Source organism: Sturnus vulgaris, chromosome 3, assembly GCF_052056855.1.
Source record: "Sturnus vulgaris isolate bStuVul1 chromosome 3, bStuVul1.hap1, whole genome shotgun sequence".
Classification (NCBI taxonomy): Eukaryota; Metazoa; Chordata; class Aves; order Passeriformes; family Sturnidae; genus Sturnus; species Sturnus vulgaris.
This window is the reverse complement of record NC_142245.1, coordinates 36,882,237-36,895,009: the sequence shown is the minus strand read 5'-3', so window position 1 is coordinate 36,895,009 and position 12,773 is coordinate 36,882,237. Positions and strand designations below refer to the sequence as shown.

The following is a 12,773-nucleotide window of genomic DNA, read 5'->3' as shown; positions in this document are numbered from 1 at the left end:
AAAGACATGCAGTGAGGGAGTCTTGCTAAAACCTTAATTCCCTGAGTCACAGAGAAAAGTGCTTCAGAAACTAAAGCAGCATGACACATCATTCACCTAAACTTCCAGTTCCTTCTTACTGAATGAAATTCAAGAAAATCAACTCTCATAGACCTTGACAATGCAATGAAAACGAACCAAATGCCCAGCATCCCCCAGAGAGACACAAACCCCTGCTCTTGAGGTGCGAGATTAAGTTCCACCTACCATTGACACACTCGAAGACATCGCAGCACTTGCCAGGCGTGCCATCTCCCCGCGACACGATCTGGGGCACGGAGCCCGCCTCGCACATGGGGAAACCACAGAGACCCGTGAGACACTCGCACCTGGAACCAGACAACAGCCAGGAAAAACCATAAGTAAAGGAACCCATGCACAAGGTGAAAGTCAGAGCACAAGTTACAGCTTTGGCATAGCCGTGTCTTACAATCATTCTTTACTCGCTCAACAACCAAGATATCGTATCAACCTGAAGGGCTCTTTTTACCCATCCAAACTCTGTTGGCTGTCAAGCAAACAAAAAAGGTGGTAGTGTGCAACACCAATAGTGATCTGCTCTGTGTAAGAATTTGGAAACTGTAATAACTGTGTGCTCCAGACTCAAAAAATAAAGTTTCTTCTCCGATTCTGTATTGAATAATCAAAATTCATGAAATACTAATACCAGAAATTGCATTCACTCATCAGAAGGGTGTTCTCTCATTAGGAAACCACATTATATTCAGTGTAATCTTGGGAAAAATTAAAGAGAAAGGAAGACCATATTCATTAAATCTAAGCTGAATGAAATTAATTGGAAGTTCTCTTTTGGTGTTGATGGTGCTACAGTTTGCAGAGAGGGAAACCAATTTAATGTGATGCCAAACAATGTGGGAAGTTAGGTATATTAAATACTGTGGATAATTTTGGATCATTCTAAAAGGACTCCATTTAAGTAGTATTTATCTGCTTATTTAAGAAAACAGTCTAACAAATGGAGAGATATAAAATGTGGATAAACAATAGTAATGTTTGCTTCTAGATTCTTTGCTTTATGATTAACACAACAGTTTAAAAGTCAAACTCTTAAGACTTTTCATAAGTTTACATTTAACAGAGTTCTTGCCCTGAACAATAGGCACATTATAGGGATAAGCAGCAATGATTCTATAATAGAAGATCCTGTAATTATGAGTTAAAGAAATAAGAACTCTACTTGTTAATAACTATTTCAAATATTTTAAGTATTCCAAGAGACTCCCTACATTAAACAACCCATTAGTAAAAAGCAGCATCAGCCCTTAATGCATTTGCTCATTCTTTATGCTCAAAAAGCAAGAAGTTTGGTTCTCCTCTGCCATGCATGTCTCCTTAATTGCCCAACAGCCATTTCATCTCAGATCAGCATCCGGTGAATGAGGAAGAACCACCTCTCAGACAGGTTTTTAATCTCATCAGTGTTAGATAAAATTATTATAATCTCCAGTGTAAGGTATTTCTCAAAAGCACATTTGCAAGAAATACAAGTCAAGGAATCTCACAGAGCCTCTACTAATCTATTTGAAAAGGATTCTTAAAATACTGTATTACAGAATGATGTTACTGTAAAGAGATAAAGTTCATTTCACAAATAATGTTAAATATGTCAAGATAAAGTGAAGCAATTTAACTTTATGTGCACATATATGCTACAGTATAGTAACAGCTTTAGAGCAGGCATTTGAAGGTTTTGTATTTTTTTTTTTCTTTGCTGGTTTGGTTTAGGTGAGGTTTTTTTGCTTGATTGTTTTTTTATTTGTTTGTTTCTTAATAATACTACACTTCCCATAACAGTAAAGGATAATGGATTAAACAAAAAAATAAAAGCACAAAAATCAAAGTTTTATTTATCCCACCTTTGCTTGTGACATTTTCTTCTGAACTTATTTGTAAATACAAAGACAGAGGGAACCCAAATATTTTCTTTACTGTGTGTTGTTTGTCATCACAGATATGGAAGGAAAAAAAGACATTATGGCTTCTACTACATATGATCAAAAAATCCAAAGGATTTGTGACAGCAGTTTCCCTTTAAGACGTAAGTAATTTTACAGAATTACTAATATCTCTCACTTTTTTCTGTCCCAATAGTACAGGAAGATGAGGGGGGAAAGAGAAAAGATGACCTCTAGTAATCAATGAAAAAGAAAAATGAGCACTGTTAGATTCATGGAATTTGTACCTTAACCCGTGTAGCAGACTGTTTTGAAAGATGCTCTTCCTTTCTGAGAAGAATGAAACCCAGAAATAACTACCCACATATTACTAATGAAAAAGAAAAATATCTTTTAAAAATGTCAGAAAAAAAGTGTAGACACAATCTGAAAGTGGTATTAAAAGCCTAAATAAAAATTGAAGTTTCACTTCAATAACCCTAGATTCAACATCCTGATGACCTCTGGGAAAATAGGTAGATCAAACTTCCTGAAAATTCAAAGAAAATAGCACACATTAGGAAAATAGTTGTGGAGTTTGATTTTCCAAGTTTCATGAGCTGAAATGAACACTCTTAGTTTTACTACCTTCACAATAAGCTTTCTCAGAAGTGTGTTTTTTCTTTTTGTCTCATGTTTCTTGCAACTCATAGAACTGCAATATTAAATGATTAGGTTAATAACTTGTACTTTCCCCCCTCTCACTTCTTTTCCCAGTCAACAGCCTAAAAAAACAAACAAACAACCCAAAACACAAAACTGAAGCACAAGAAACTATGAATCACCATTTAAAATAACTTAAGATAGGACAATCTTCCATATAAAGACATGAAAGAGATATTTAAAAGATTGGTGGGAGCTAACGCTCTTTTCCTGCAGAAAAGACTTCCTCTTATTCAATGTAATGAAAGTTTTGCATACTCACAGTGCAAGCAAACAAAACCTCAGCACTCCAAAATTTTATAAATTGACTTCCCATTTGGTTAAAACATAATCTGTGCATAGGAGAATGTCAAAGTAGAAAGTGATCTGAGATGGACTTTTAAATAGCCTGCATTCTTTTCAGCCAGCTCTGCTAGGAAAACCTTTGACCATTGTCCAGGCTATTAGCATGGAAAACATTGTTTTGGAGACAGAAGTCTGTCAGAAAGAAACCCAAGGAATTCTGGTAGCTGAGCATGGCTGTCAAGCTGCCAAAACAACATCTGGAAATTCAGAATAAGTGATCCAATTCTCAGCAAGAGAGCAAGATGAGCTTTGTAGAACTAGATTTTTCTGAAGTGCTTTTTGGAGCTGAGGGATGGATGGAAGAGAAGTTGCAGCCCAGCTCTGTGCACTGCCACAGGCAGCATTCCACCTGTGTCTATCTTACCCCGGTAATGGAACACTAGGCTTGAGGAAGTTCAGCAGGTCAGTTTGAGTTAAGCCTGTTGACAGTGGCCATGGTCCCTCCCAGGTGAATTTCTGTAAAATTCAGCTGTTCAGACTGCTGCTCAGTGAGGACCACGCTGGTCCTGAGCTGCTCCCCCCATAACTGCAGCTTGCCTAAGGAAAACAGCCACAGCAGAAGTTGCTACAGGAAAACCTGCCCTGAGAGAACACTGGCAACTTCTCCTTTCACATGGCCTACAGTGCCACCACTGCAACATCAAATGGCATTGTGGCATCCCAAAGTTCTAGCATTAAAGAAGAGAGGGCAGTACTTGAGGTACTTGAGGAAGCTGGCACCCAGCATCTGCCCCTGACACAGCTTTCTAATAAAGGCTGCAAGGAAACAAAAAACAAACCTCTTGGCATGGTATTACCATAACTGCACTCCAGCCAAGCCAAGAACATGTCCTTTTAACAAGGAAGAACAGTCCTGTACCAGATGCTACCTTAATAATGCTACCTTACAAGAGGACCCAGAAAGACAAAGAAGAATCAAACAGTAAAGCAAGAGCCTTTATGACACCTGAAAAGGTGGTGGCATAGCCTGGAAGGAAGCAGGAATCCCAAGGAAGAGTTTTGCTGCACTAAAATTGTGCAAATACAGACTCAACCTGACTGACAAAATGATCTCCAGTTCTTCAGGCTAAAAAACCAAATAAAAAACCCCAAAAAACCCCAACCCAAAACCAAAACACTGCCACCCTAAGAAAAACCTCCTCAACAACACTAATCCTAGGAATATCAACAACTGAGCAAGGCAATCTTCAGTATATAAAAAAGCAGAAATGAGATGATGTACATTAATCAATGCTTTACAGATTGAGGAAGGTGACTCCTTCAGTAATATAAATGGCCTGATTTTAAAAATCAGTTTTTAAGTTCTTCAGAAGATAAGTTCATTGCCAGTTTAGTTTATGTTTGAGGTGTGTTGGTGATGGGGTTGTTTCGGTTTGATTTTTGTTGTTTTCGGGTTTTTTAATGTAATCACTTAGCTTTTTTCTTTATGTCCCCAAAAGTGCAAAAAGAAAAAGGAAGAAGACAAAAAAAATCAAATTGAATACTTGTAAATGACAACTTTTATTTCAAATCCAATTATCTTGGTTCATTTAGTTCTGTTATTAAACAGATTTAAAGAGAGAAGGGCTTGCTTAGCTTCAGAAAAGCTGTTTTGATGGTAGGATCAAAAGAGTTCTCCAGGCACAAGGCATAATGGCTATGAAAATAAGAACAGGCACCCTGGAAAAAAAGATTTAGTACCAGTGAATGGGAGGGTTGAGGCAGGGGTGTATTGACGAGAGGGATATTTATTTTGAGGATCAAAACAAAATTAAAGTCTAAAGCACTGAGACTAGAGAAAAGCATTCCTGAGCCACACATCACATTCCTGTGGAGATTTTATCACAGTCCTTTTTTTTCCCTCCCTTGCAGCAATCTAGTACAATTTGCATTAACATTATTAACATTTATATTAGTCAGTGTAGTAGATAAAACTTCCATAGATGTGTTAATAATGTAAGCAAGGAAGGATACTGTGAAATCAGGAATTTTCAGAAAAGGATTATCAAAGCTTGACAGTGGCAAAGAAAAGTTTAACTGCGAGACCCCAGCTGCCATCAAACACATGATATAACAATGATGATACAGCAAAATTAAATATTGACATAGCAGTCTCATGAAATTATTGAAGAAATAGTTCCATGTTATTCACACCTGAATCCACAATGTGAGTTAAGCAGACAGGACAAAGCCATTGCCTGTAATGCAGGCAAAGCTAAAGCCATTGGGACAACTCCATAAACAAATTTTCCCAAATATTCAGTCAGACGGACTGGATTGACTATCACTAATTCAGTATCACTATTTCATGCCCTTTTGGTTTTAAAGAAAGTATTCAGAAAACCAGTAATGAAAATAATAATTTTTTCATGGAAATCTTTCAGTATTTTATTTCAAAGATCAATAATAAGCCTCTAAAGAGAGATGACAGAAAAGCTGTGGAAACTGCATATAACACTATGAGAGTGCTTGCAAATGCTCAAAAGTTTTACATCATTGCTATGTAAACAGACTCGTATGGAAGTTCTACCAATTTTAAGTTTCCAGGGGGTTTACTTCTTGAGAAATCAAATTTCGTGTGCTCCCAAGTAAGAATTCCTTTTAAAAATCTGGATATTGTTAGAAACACCCAACATAACAGTGACTTTTTCCATGAGTATAGTAATCTTTATACACAGGGGGCTTTTAAATATTACAAAAGGCAACTATCTAGCTTTTAATTAAAGATACCACGAAAGGGAACTTTTTTTGCACATCTTTTGCATATTATTAGCATTAGGAAATAGCAAACAGATGCTAAGCAAGGGAAGTTGTCATAAAAATCAGCATTTACACCAAGTAGATTCCAAGGCTGATGAGGATCTAAAGAGTTCATCTGACTAAAAAACTTAATTTCATCCTTTGACTAATATTAAATCAATTCCTCTGTTTCTCTGAGGGCCGAGGCAGAAGAGGAAAATAATCACAAAAGAGTGATGTCAGAGATGCAGCAGGCATACAACCAGTGGCCAAATGCACTGACTTTTCAAGTGTGCTGATTTTTATCAAGCACGCAAACAAATGCATAGACCCTTTGGAATTCATCAGTATAGGAGATAAAATACAACATAAACTAGTTCAACCCTGTATTTTTCTCACATTTTGCCACACCAGCAGGTACTTTTTTCTGTTGATGGTCTCCATGGTTTTTACCACTGTGTACCTCAGTTAGCTTTTTTTCAGATTTATCCGCTTCAGCCTTCATAATATAACAAACATTTCAAATCTAAAAATAAGGTACTAGTTAAGATGTTATACAAATGTCAGTTTTCCAATATTATGAAAAGCTATTCCTTTTCTTATTCAACCACTGTTTACTGAGAAATTATAAATATCTAATCCTCTAACAAATCAAACACAATTCCTGAGGAATTCCGGTAAAAAATCACTTACAGGCAATAGTTTTATAAGTAATTCAAAAACTTCCATATTCCTGTAACTCCAAACTTTTTTACTCCTGAATCGCATATCTACCTACAACTAAGCCATCAGAGATGGCTTTACCATAAATGAACAAAAAAACCCCTGAAAAGTAAGAAAAAAAGCAAACCCCGCCCAAAACCTCTCCAAAATTCATTATTGTTTAATTTATTTGACTGTTTAACTTCCCGACCACTTTCTCTTCTTTGCAAGAAAAAAACCAAACAAACCCCTATTAATTATTTCATGTTCAGTTTTTCCATGCCATTTATGCTATTCAACAGCTTTCTCAAATCCCCTGAAGGCAATTCTGTGCAAGTTTAGGAAAGGTAAAAAAAAAAAAAAAAAAAGAGTTTGGGTTGGAAATGATCCTTTAAAGGTTCTCTAGTCCACTCCCACCCCTGGCAATGATCAGGGACATCATCAACTACATCATGTTGCTCAGAGTCCCATTCAACCTGACCTTGAAAAAAAAAGAAGACCAAAATTTGTTCCAAAATCTAAGTGGTTTTGAGACCAAACAACTCCACTCCATCAACGAGACCCTTTCTGTGTAGTAGAAACCATGCATGCAAGAACTGTAACACTGGTAGAAACCAGACTGAAATTCACCAATGACATTTCAAAGAACAGCATTGAGAAACTACTTTCCATTTTAAAACGGTCCATGACCTTCAGTTCCACTTTTTAATTATTCAATAATTTGAGAAGGAAGAAAGAAGCAGAATTTGTGGCTGCTGAACTCTGACATGACATTTCCCACTATTTCTCGAGGAAACACAACTTCCCACTCTTCATATAACCTCTGTAATGTTCGTATTATCATCTGCCAGTGGAAGATGACAGTACCATTGGAAACTGCTGGGGATTTCTCATATCTACTTCCCTTTTAAAATCCAAATTATAATTCTATTGCTTTATTATGTACATGGGTCTCCCCAGACATCTGTGCACTTGTGAGTCTGAAGACAACAGTCAGACATTATTGATCTCTGTGATACAAACAGAAATTTGCCTGTTCAATCAGAAATTATTCTCAACCAAATCACTTAGTCAATTTCCGAACAAGCTAATAGCTGATTAAATAGAATAAATGAACAAAACACAGTGGGGAGTCTCAAGAGAAAGAGGAAAAACAATACTCAGTGTGATCAAGGTACACACTAATTGTTAGACTGACAAGGAAAAACAAAAATTGAAACAGAAAGACATATCTACCAGCTTATTATAAGCTGAAAGAGTTCAAACACCAGCTTGGAATGGAAAAGAATGGAAACAAACCCAAATTCAACCTCATTCTAATTTCAAGCATAAAACACCACCTAAAAGCAGATACAACTAGGAGTCACTTCAATTTAACTGGCTTAAAATTTCTTTCCAAGTTCCACAGTGGAGAAGTAAATATACCATCAACTCAGCACATGGTCAGATTAGAGTACTACAGATACTTTTTGTAAAAAGGAAACTGCTTGCATAGCTATCACTGATACTTCCTCCCTCAGTGCAAATGTTTTGCATTTTTTTGTTTCACCCTTGGAAAATGTGCTTCTTCCTTTAGGTGACATTGTCTTACAGGTTTTCCAATTCAATATTTCCTAAAAGTTGGTGGAAGACCACGGATGTATTTTTAACAGATCATACAGGCACAAAATGCTTATCTTATAAAAGATGCAAGCAGAGACCTCTGTATTAGCAATGATTTACAGCTTCTCTGCAAAAGATTTACATGCTATTTCTTCTGCAAAGGTTCTCATATTTCCTCTCCTTGTCTGAGGTCTCTGACACTCAGGAGTCAGCCATCGGGCTCCTGAAATGTCTTGCGTTTCAAGAGCTTCTGTTTTACAGAGATGGCTTTCAAGAAACAACCAACCAACCGACACATCATCTTTTCCTCATTTGTGTACTTCAGGGAAAATATGGTTGCTGGCCAAAACAACCCACATGGTGAGGCTCAACGCCAAGGCAGCAATAACTACCATCACACTGAGAACACATGGGAATTCCTGAGGCAGCTGTAGTAGGGAAGAAGGGGAATGCTTGAATTCTGAATTCAGCAATTTATTACCTCTCCTGGAAGGCATCAGGAGAAGACAGACATGAAACATGGGTCACCTAGAAAGGGTAATGCCCTGTTATCCTTGTTTTTTGTGGATATTCAGTACAGCGCAGTCTGTAAGCACGACCGAATAGCTCAGCAGACCTGAACGAAGCAAAATCTCAGGTTTTCCTGAGAAAAATATTCACCATTCCTTAACTTCTGAGGATTTTAAAGACTAAAGTGAAAGTGCCTAAACATCTATTTCCAGATATTCTGAAATTTCCAAAAAGTCCAGAGTTGCCAATTTAACACCAAGTGTTTCACCACCACAGTGCTGAAGAACTTGAGATGGCAAAGTGGTCTGCTAGAGTGCAGGAGAAACAACCTGAGCAAGTTGGCCAGGGTCAGAAACCAGAGTTTCTAAGGAGCTGATGACAGAACTGAAGGCATTAAAAAGCTTCTGCAGAGTCCTTAACACAGACCTTTGATCCAGCTACCCAGGTTACTCAGGAGCCAGTCCCTGAAGAGAAGTCTCAGAAACATACAGATCTTGGATCCATGATTGGTCTTACCACTTCCAGCTGAACCTTCCTTTAACAAAAACTGGGATCCACAACCACTTTCTCTTGGATACCAATTCTTGAGGATGAGATGGGTGGAGGAGAAGGATCTAAAATTCTAGAACAAATACAAGGGAGACCTCTGTATCAGCAACAGTTGCTTAAGAGAGGTGACTGGTACAGGGGAAAATGAGGAAAAAGTTACACTTGCTGGAAAGTCACAACTGTCCTCTAAAGAAGGCTGAAGGAATCCAAGTGGTGAATGCTGTATGGAACACCAAAATATTATCATAAAATGAAGGTCTTCCAAAGACAGGAAGACCTAAGAAAATCTAGACAAGTGTGAGAATCACAAGGAATGACTTACAGAAGATCTGAAACAGCCAAAAAGCCAAGAAGAATAACAGAATGGGTGCACAATACCCTTCCTACAAAATGGGATAGGTGCAAAGTTAATCAGGGACTCAGAGGCCACCTCTACAGACATTAAAAACGAGCTGACGTCAGATCCAACTGGTTGTGTATGGGTGCTCTCAAATACAATGCAAATATATTTGAAAATAGCTTAAAGGGGAACTTAAAGCAGTTGACTTCCCAGTTATGATTCTGGTGGCTGACACAGAATGAGAAGAAAACAACTGAGTTGATTTTTGTGTTGCTGGCACTAGATTGCCTAGATACTGGTGCAGCATGACATACACAACCCTGGCTGGTAGCTCTAATGCTGTGACAGGTAGTGGACACAATATATGACACAATAATAACATGTCCATGTGCCATAAAAGCAGATAAAGTACAGTAAAAGCAATTGCTTACTGGACAAAATCATCTAGGAGGGTAAAAGATCATGGAATCCTAGAATAGCTGCCATGTATACAGACATCTTCCACTAGACCAGGCTGGTCAAAGCCCCATCCAAGCTGGCCTTGAACACTCCCAGGGATGGAGCATCTAGTGTTCTCTGTGAAACTTGTTCCAGTGTTTTACCACCCTGATGGTGAAAAACTTCTTTCTAATAGCTAATTTGAATCTAACCTCTTTCAGTTTAAAACCATTATCCCTTGCCCTATTACTACAGTAATTCTACATAAATTTAAATGCTCTCTAAAGAGGTGTGATTTTTGATTTTTGCATAACCATCTGCCACAGGACCCTCGCTTCAATTCACTTACATGAAAAGACAGCATATCTTTTAACATACCTACAGGTTTTCTGAAAAATTCAAGTGAAACTGCTAATGGTGAATTTCTCAAGCAGCATCTATATTATGCCTAAAACAAGACAAGTTTTTATTAGAAACAAAAGATTAAAAGTAACAAAATAGGTAATTTCTTCCTTTGGAATCAAAGCCATTTCAGCAACGGTATATATAAATTTTAGAGCTAGATTGCTAATCTAGATTGCTACTTAGCCTTAATGCCTTTAGAACTGCTAAATAATGCACATGCATGTTAAAAATATTTTAGTACAAGACAGATAAAAAAGAGCAATCTCTTAAGAAGATCCTTAAAGTGAAGTACATTTTTGTAGATTTACTCTTCTTCCTATGTCATAAATTAAGCAATTAAATATGATAGAAAATTCTAGTCTAGTTCTGTTCCAAGTTATATTCCATTTCTATTCATATATAGCTTAACTTAAACCTTATCTAAAAAATCTATTTCCTATTACATCAAGGTATTATTCATTTTCATGAGCTGTATAAAAATGAAAGTATTTAAAAATTTGGGATGGGGGGAAGAACTGGGCTGTTTTTTAAAGTAGTATACATATTAATTGCCCCTCTGACCCTCCAATGGGGCTGAGTAGGTGATGAAAATGTAAGTCAAGATTTTATCATCCAGAGACTTAACACTTGGATTTGCTCACCAAGCACATTTCAGTTCTTTATCATACTGCAGACCAAATGGTGGCATTGCCATTCACAGCAGTCCCAGACTGAGACATTTTAGCCACATACAGGGAAAAAATGAAAGGGAAAGACTATTAAACAGGGAAAAAGGAATTCCATGACTAATGCGTTGAAGAAATTTTTAAGAGGCTTTCTTCTAAACAACACAAATACAATCCTACTCCTTCATGCTACTTGAGCCAACTGAGAGGTTTGCATTTGTAATGCCATTCAGCTATCTGTAACTAAGTGATAGTGAAATGGTCCAATTCAAAGCATCTTCATTTGCTCATTCATCAAGCCCAAGCCTTTTGGGCTCCAGTCTTGCAAGACTGCATCTGTAAAAAACTTTTAATCACTTCTTTGGCATATGAAATTTACCTGCTCCTGTTATGCTCAACTTAAAATTGGTTTTTCTTCTCATCCCACTACATCATTCTTGAAACTGCTTTTTTTAAAGTTAGGACTCAGGTAGAAAATAAAGTACTGGAAATTTTGATAGATAAACATGTATCAATTATTTCTGAACTTTTTCAAATTTAGAACATACCTCGGGATTATGGTGTGAGCTTTTTTAAGTAGTATGTAAAGCAAACTTATTACTGGGATTTAGTGAACATAGGATGCTTCTCTCCTCTCAGAAGAATACTACTATATCCTATATTATCAGCAAGATATTCAAGCCAGCATGCATATGCTGCAAGAGCTCCTCTTGGGAGCTAAAGAACAATGATGCTGACTCATTGAGACTGAGTCACTCCTAAAATCCAAGGAAGGTGTGAGAAATGTCACTTCAATGTTAAGTAGTTTGGGGAAGGGGGTACATTCCATTTTATAAAGTAAACCTTATGAGATAATATTAAAAGTCCTAGTTGTTTTTCATTTGTTTGTATTGTTGAAAGCTAGAATCCAATTAAAAATAAGACTAGTGAAGACGGAAGACAGCAACATTGGTCACTTCTAGCTATAATTACATCCTTTAATCCTTAATTAAACCTTCTATCAGTTTTTCCACTATTTCTCTCAGAACTGATAACAAGACAACCAGATTTAATTGCTTAGGTTTTGTTCTTTCTAATATTAGCATGGTGCTAACATCTTTCTTCTCTATGGAGTTTTCTTGGTTATCTGATTTTATTAAAAGACTGACCAAGAATAGCTGGGGATGAGGGGAGGAGTGTGTGTGAAATATCTCTGAGAACAGAGCACTGAATGAATCTTGAAATTACAAAATCTCTAACAGATGACAGCACAGAGGCAGGCTTATAAAACAGTAGCAAGAAACAGAAACCTAATAAAGACTAAACTTCCAATTTATTCTGACAATAGTCACAAAGAAACAAGATAATAAAAAAATATTTGCTGCAAAGCTATCCAAACAGGCCATATACTATGTTGTAAAAACCTTATGAAACATGTACAAATACAATATAAGCTGTTAATAATCAGGATAGGATTTTTACATTTAAAAATAAATCCCCAAAGGAATCTGAAAGTTTAAAGAAATTTCATTTACAACAGGAAAAACTGGGAACAACCAAAGAGAACAGATTCTGTAAACTTGATATTGATCACCCTCAACTTTCTAATAGAAGACCACAAACTTACATTAAAAAAACTATAGTAATGTTTTCAGTAAGAGCTCTAAAACATTTTTTTGTTCAACAACCTCCTTGGAATAGCAAGCATCTTTACCAAGACCAGAGACAGACTGTTCTAAGCTTTCCTAACATAATAGCTGTTTTCCTGTTTTCCAAACATTCAGCTTTCCTAACATAATTGCTGGAAATTTAAGATAAGTGTCTCATAACAGCCTGATGAAAGCTGAAGCAAGTGGTATTTTG

The 12,773-nt window shown here is 36.8% G+C and overlaps 1 protein-coding gene across 4 annotated transcripts in view; it reads right to left on the bottom strand.

Moving 5' to 3' along the window:
- The window catches only part of CRIM1 (cysteine rich transmembrane BMP regulator 1), a 173,887-nt gene that overhangs the window by 68,671 nt on the left and 92,443 nt on the right, over positions 1 to 12,773 (bottom strand). For 3 of the 4 annotated variants that reach the window (XM_014876733.2, XM_088161353.1, XM_088161352.1), the window contains exon 5: positions 247 to 368. The exons of the other annotated variant lie outside the window; for it this stretch is intronic. In XM_014876733.2, the coding sequence (XP_014732219.1) occupies positions 247 to 368 (122 nt within the window). The remainder of the gene's footprint in view (positions 1 to 246; positions 369 to 12,773) is intronic. 4 annotated transcript variants of the gene reach the window in all.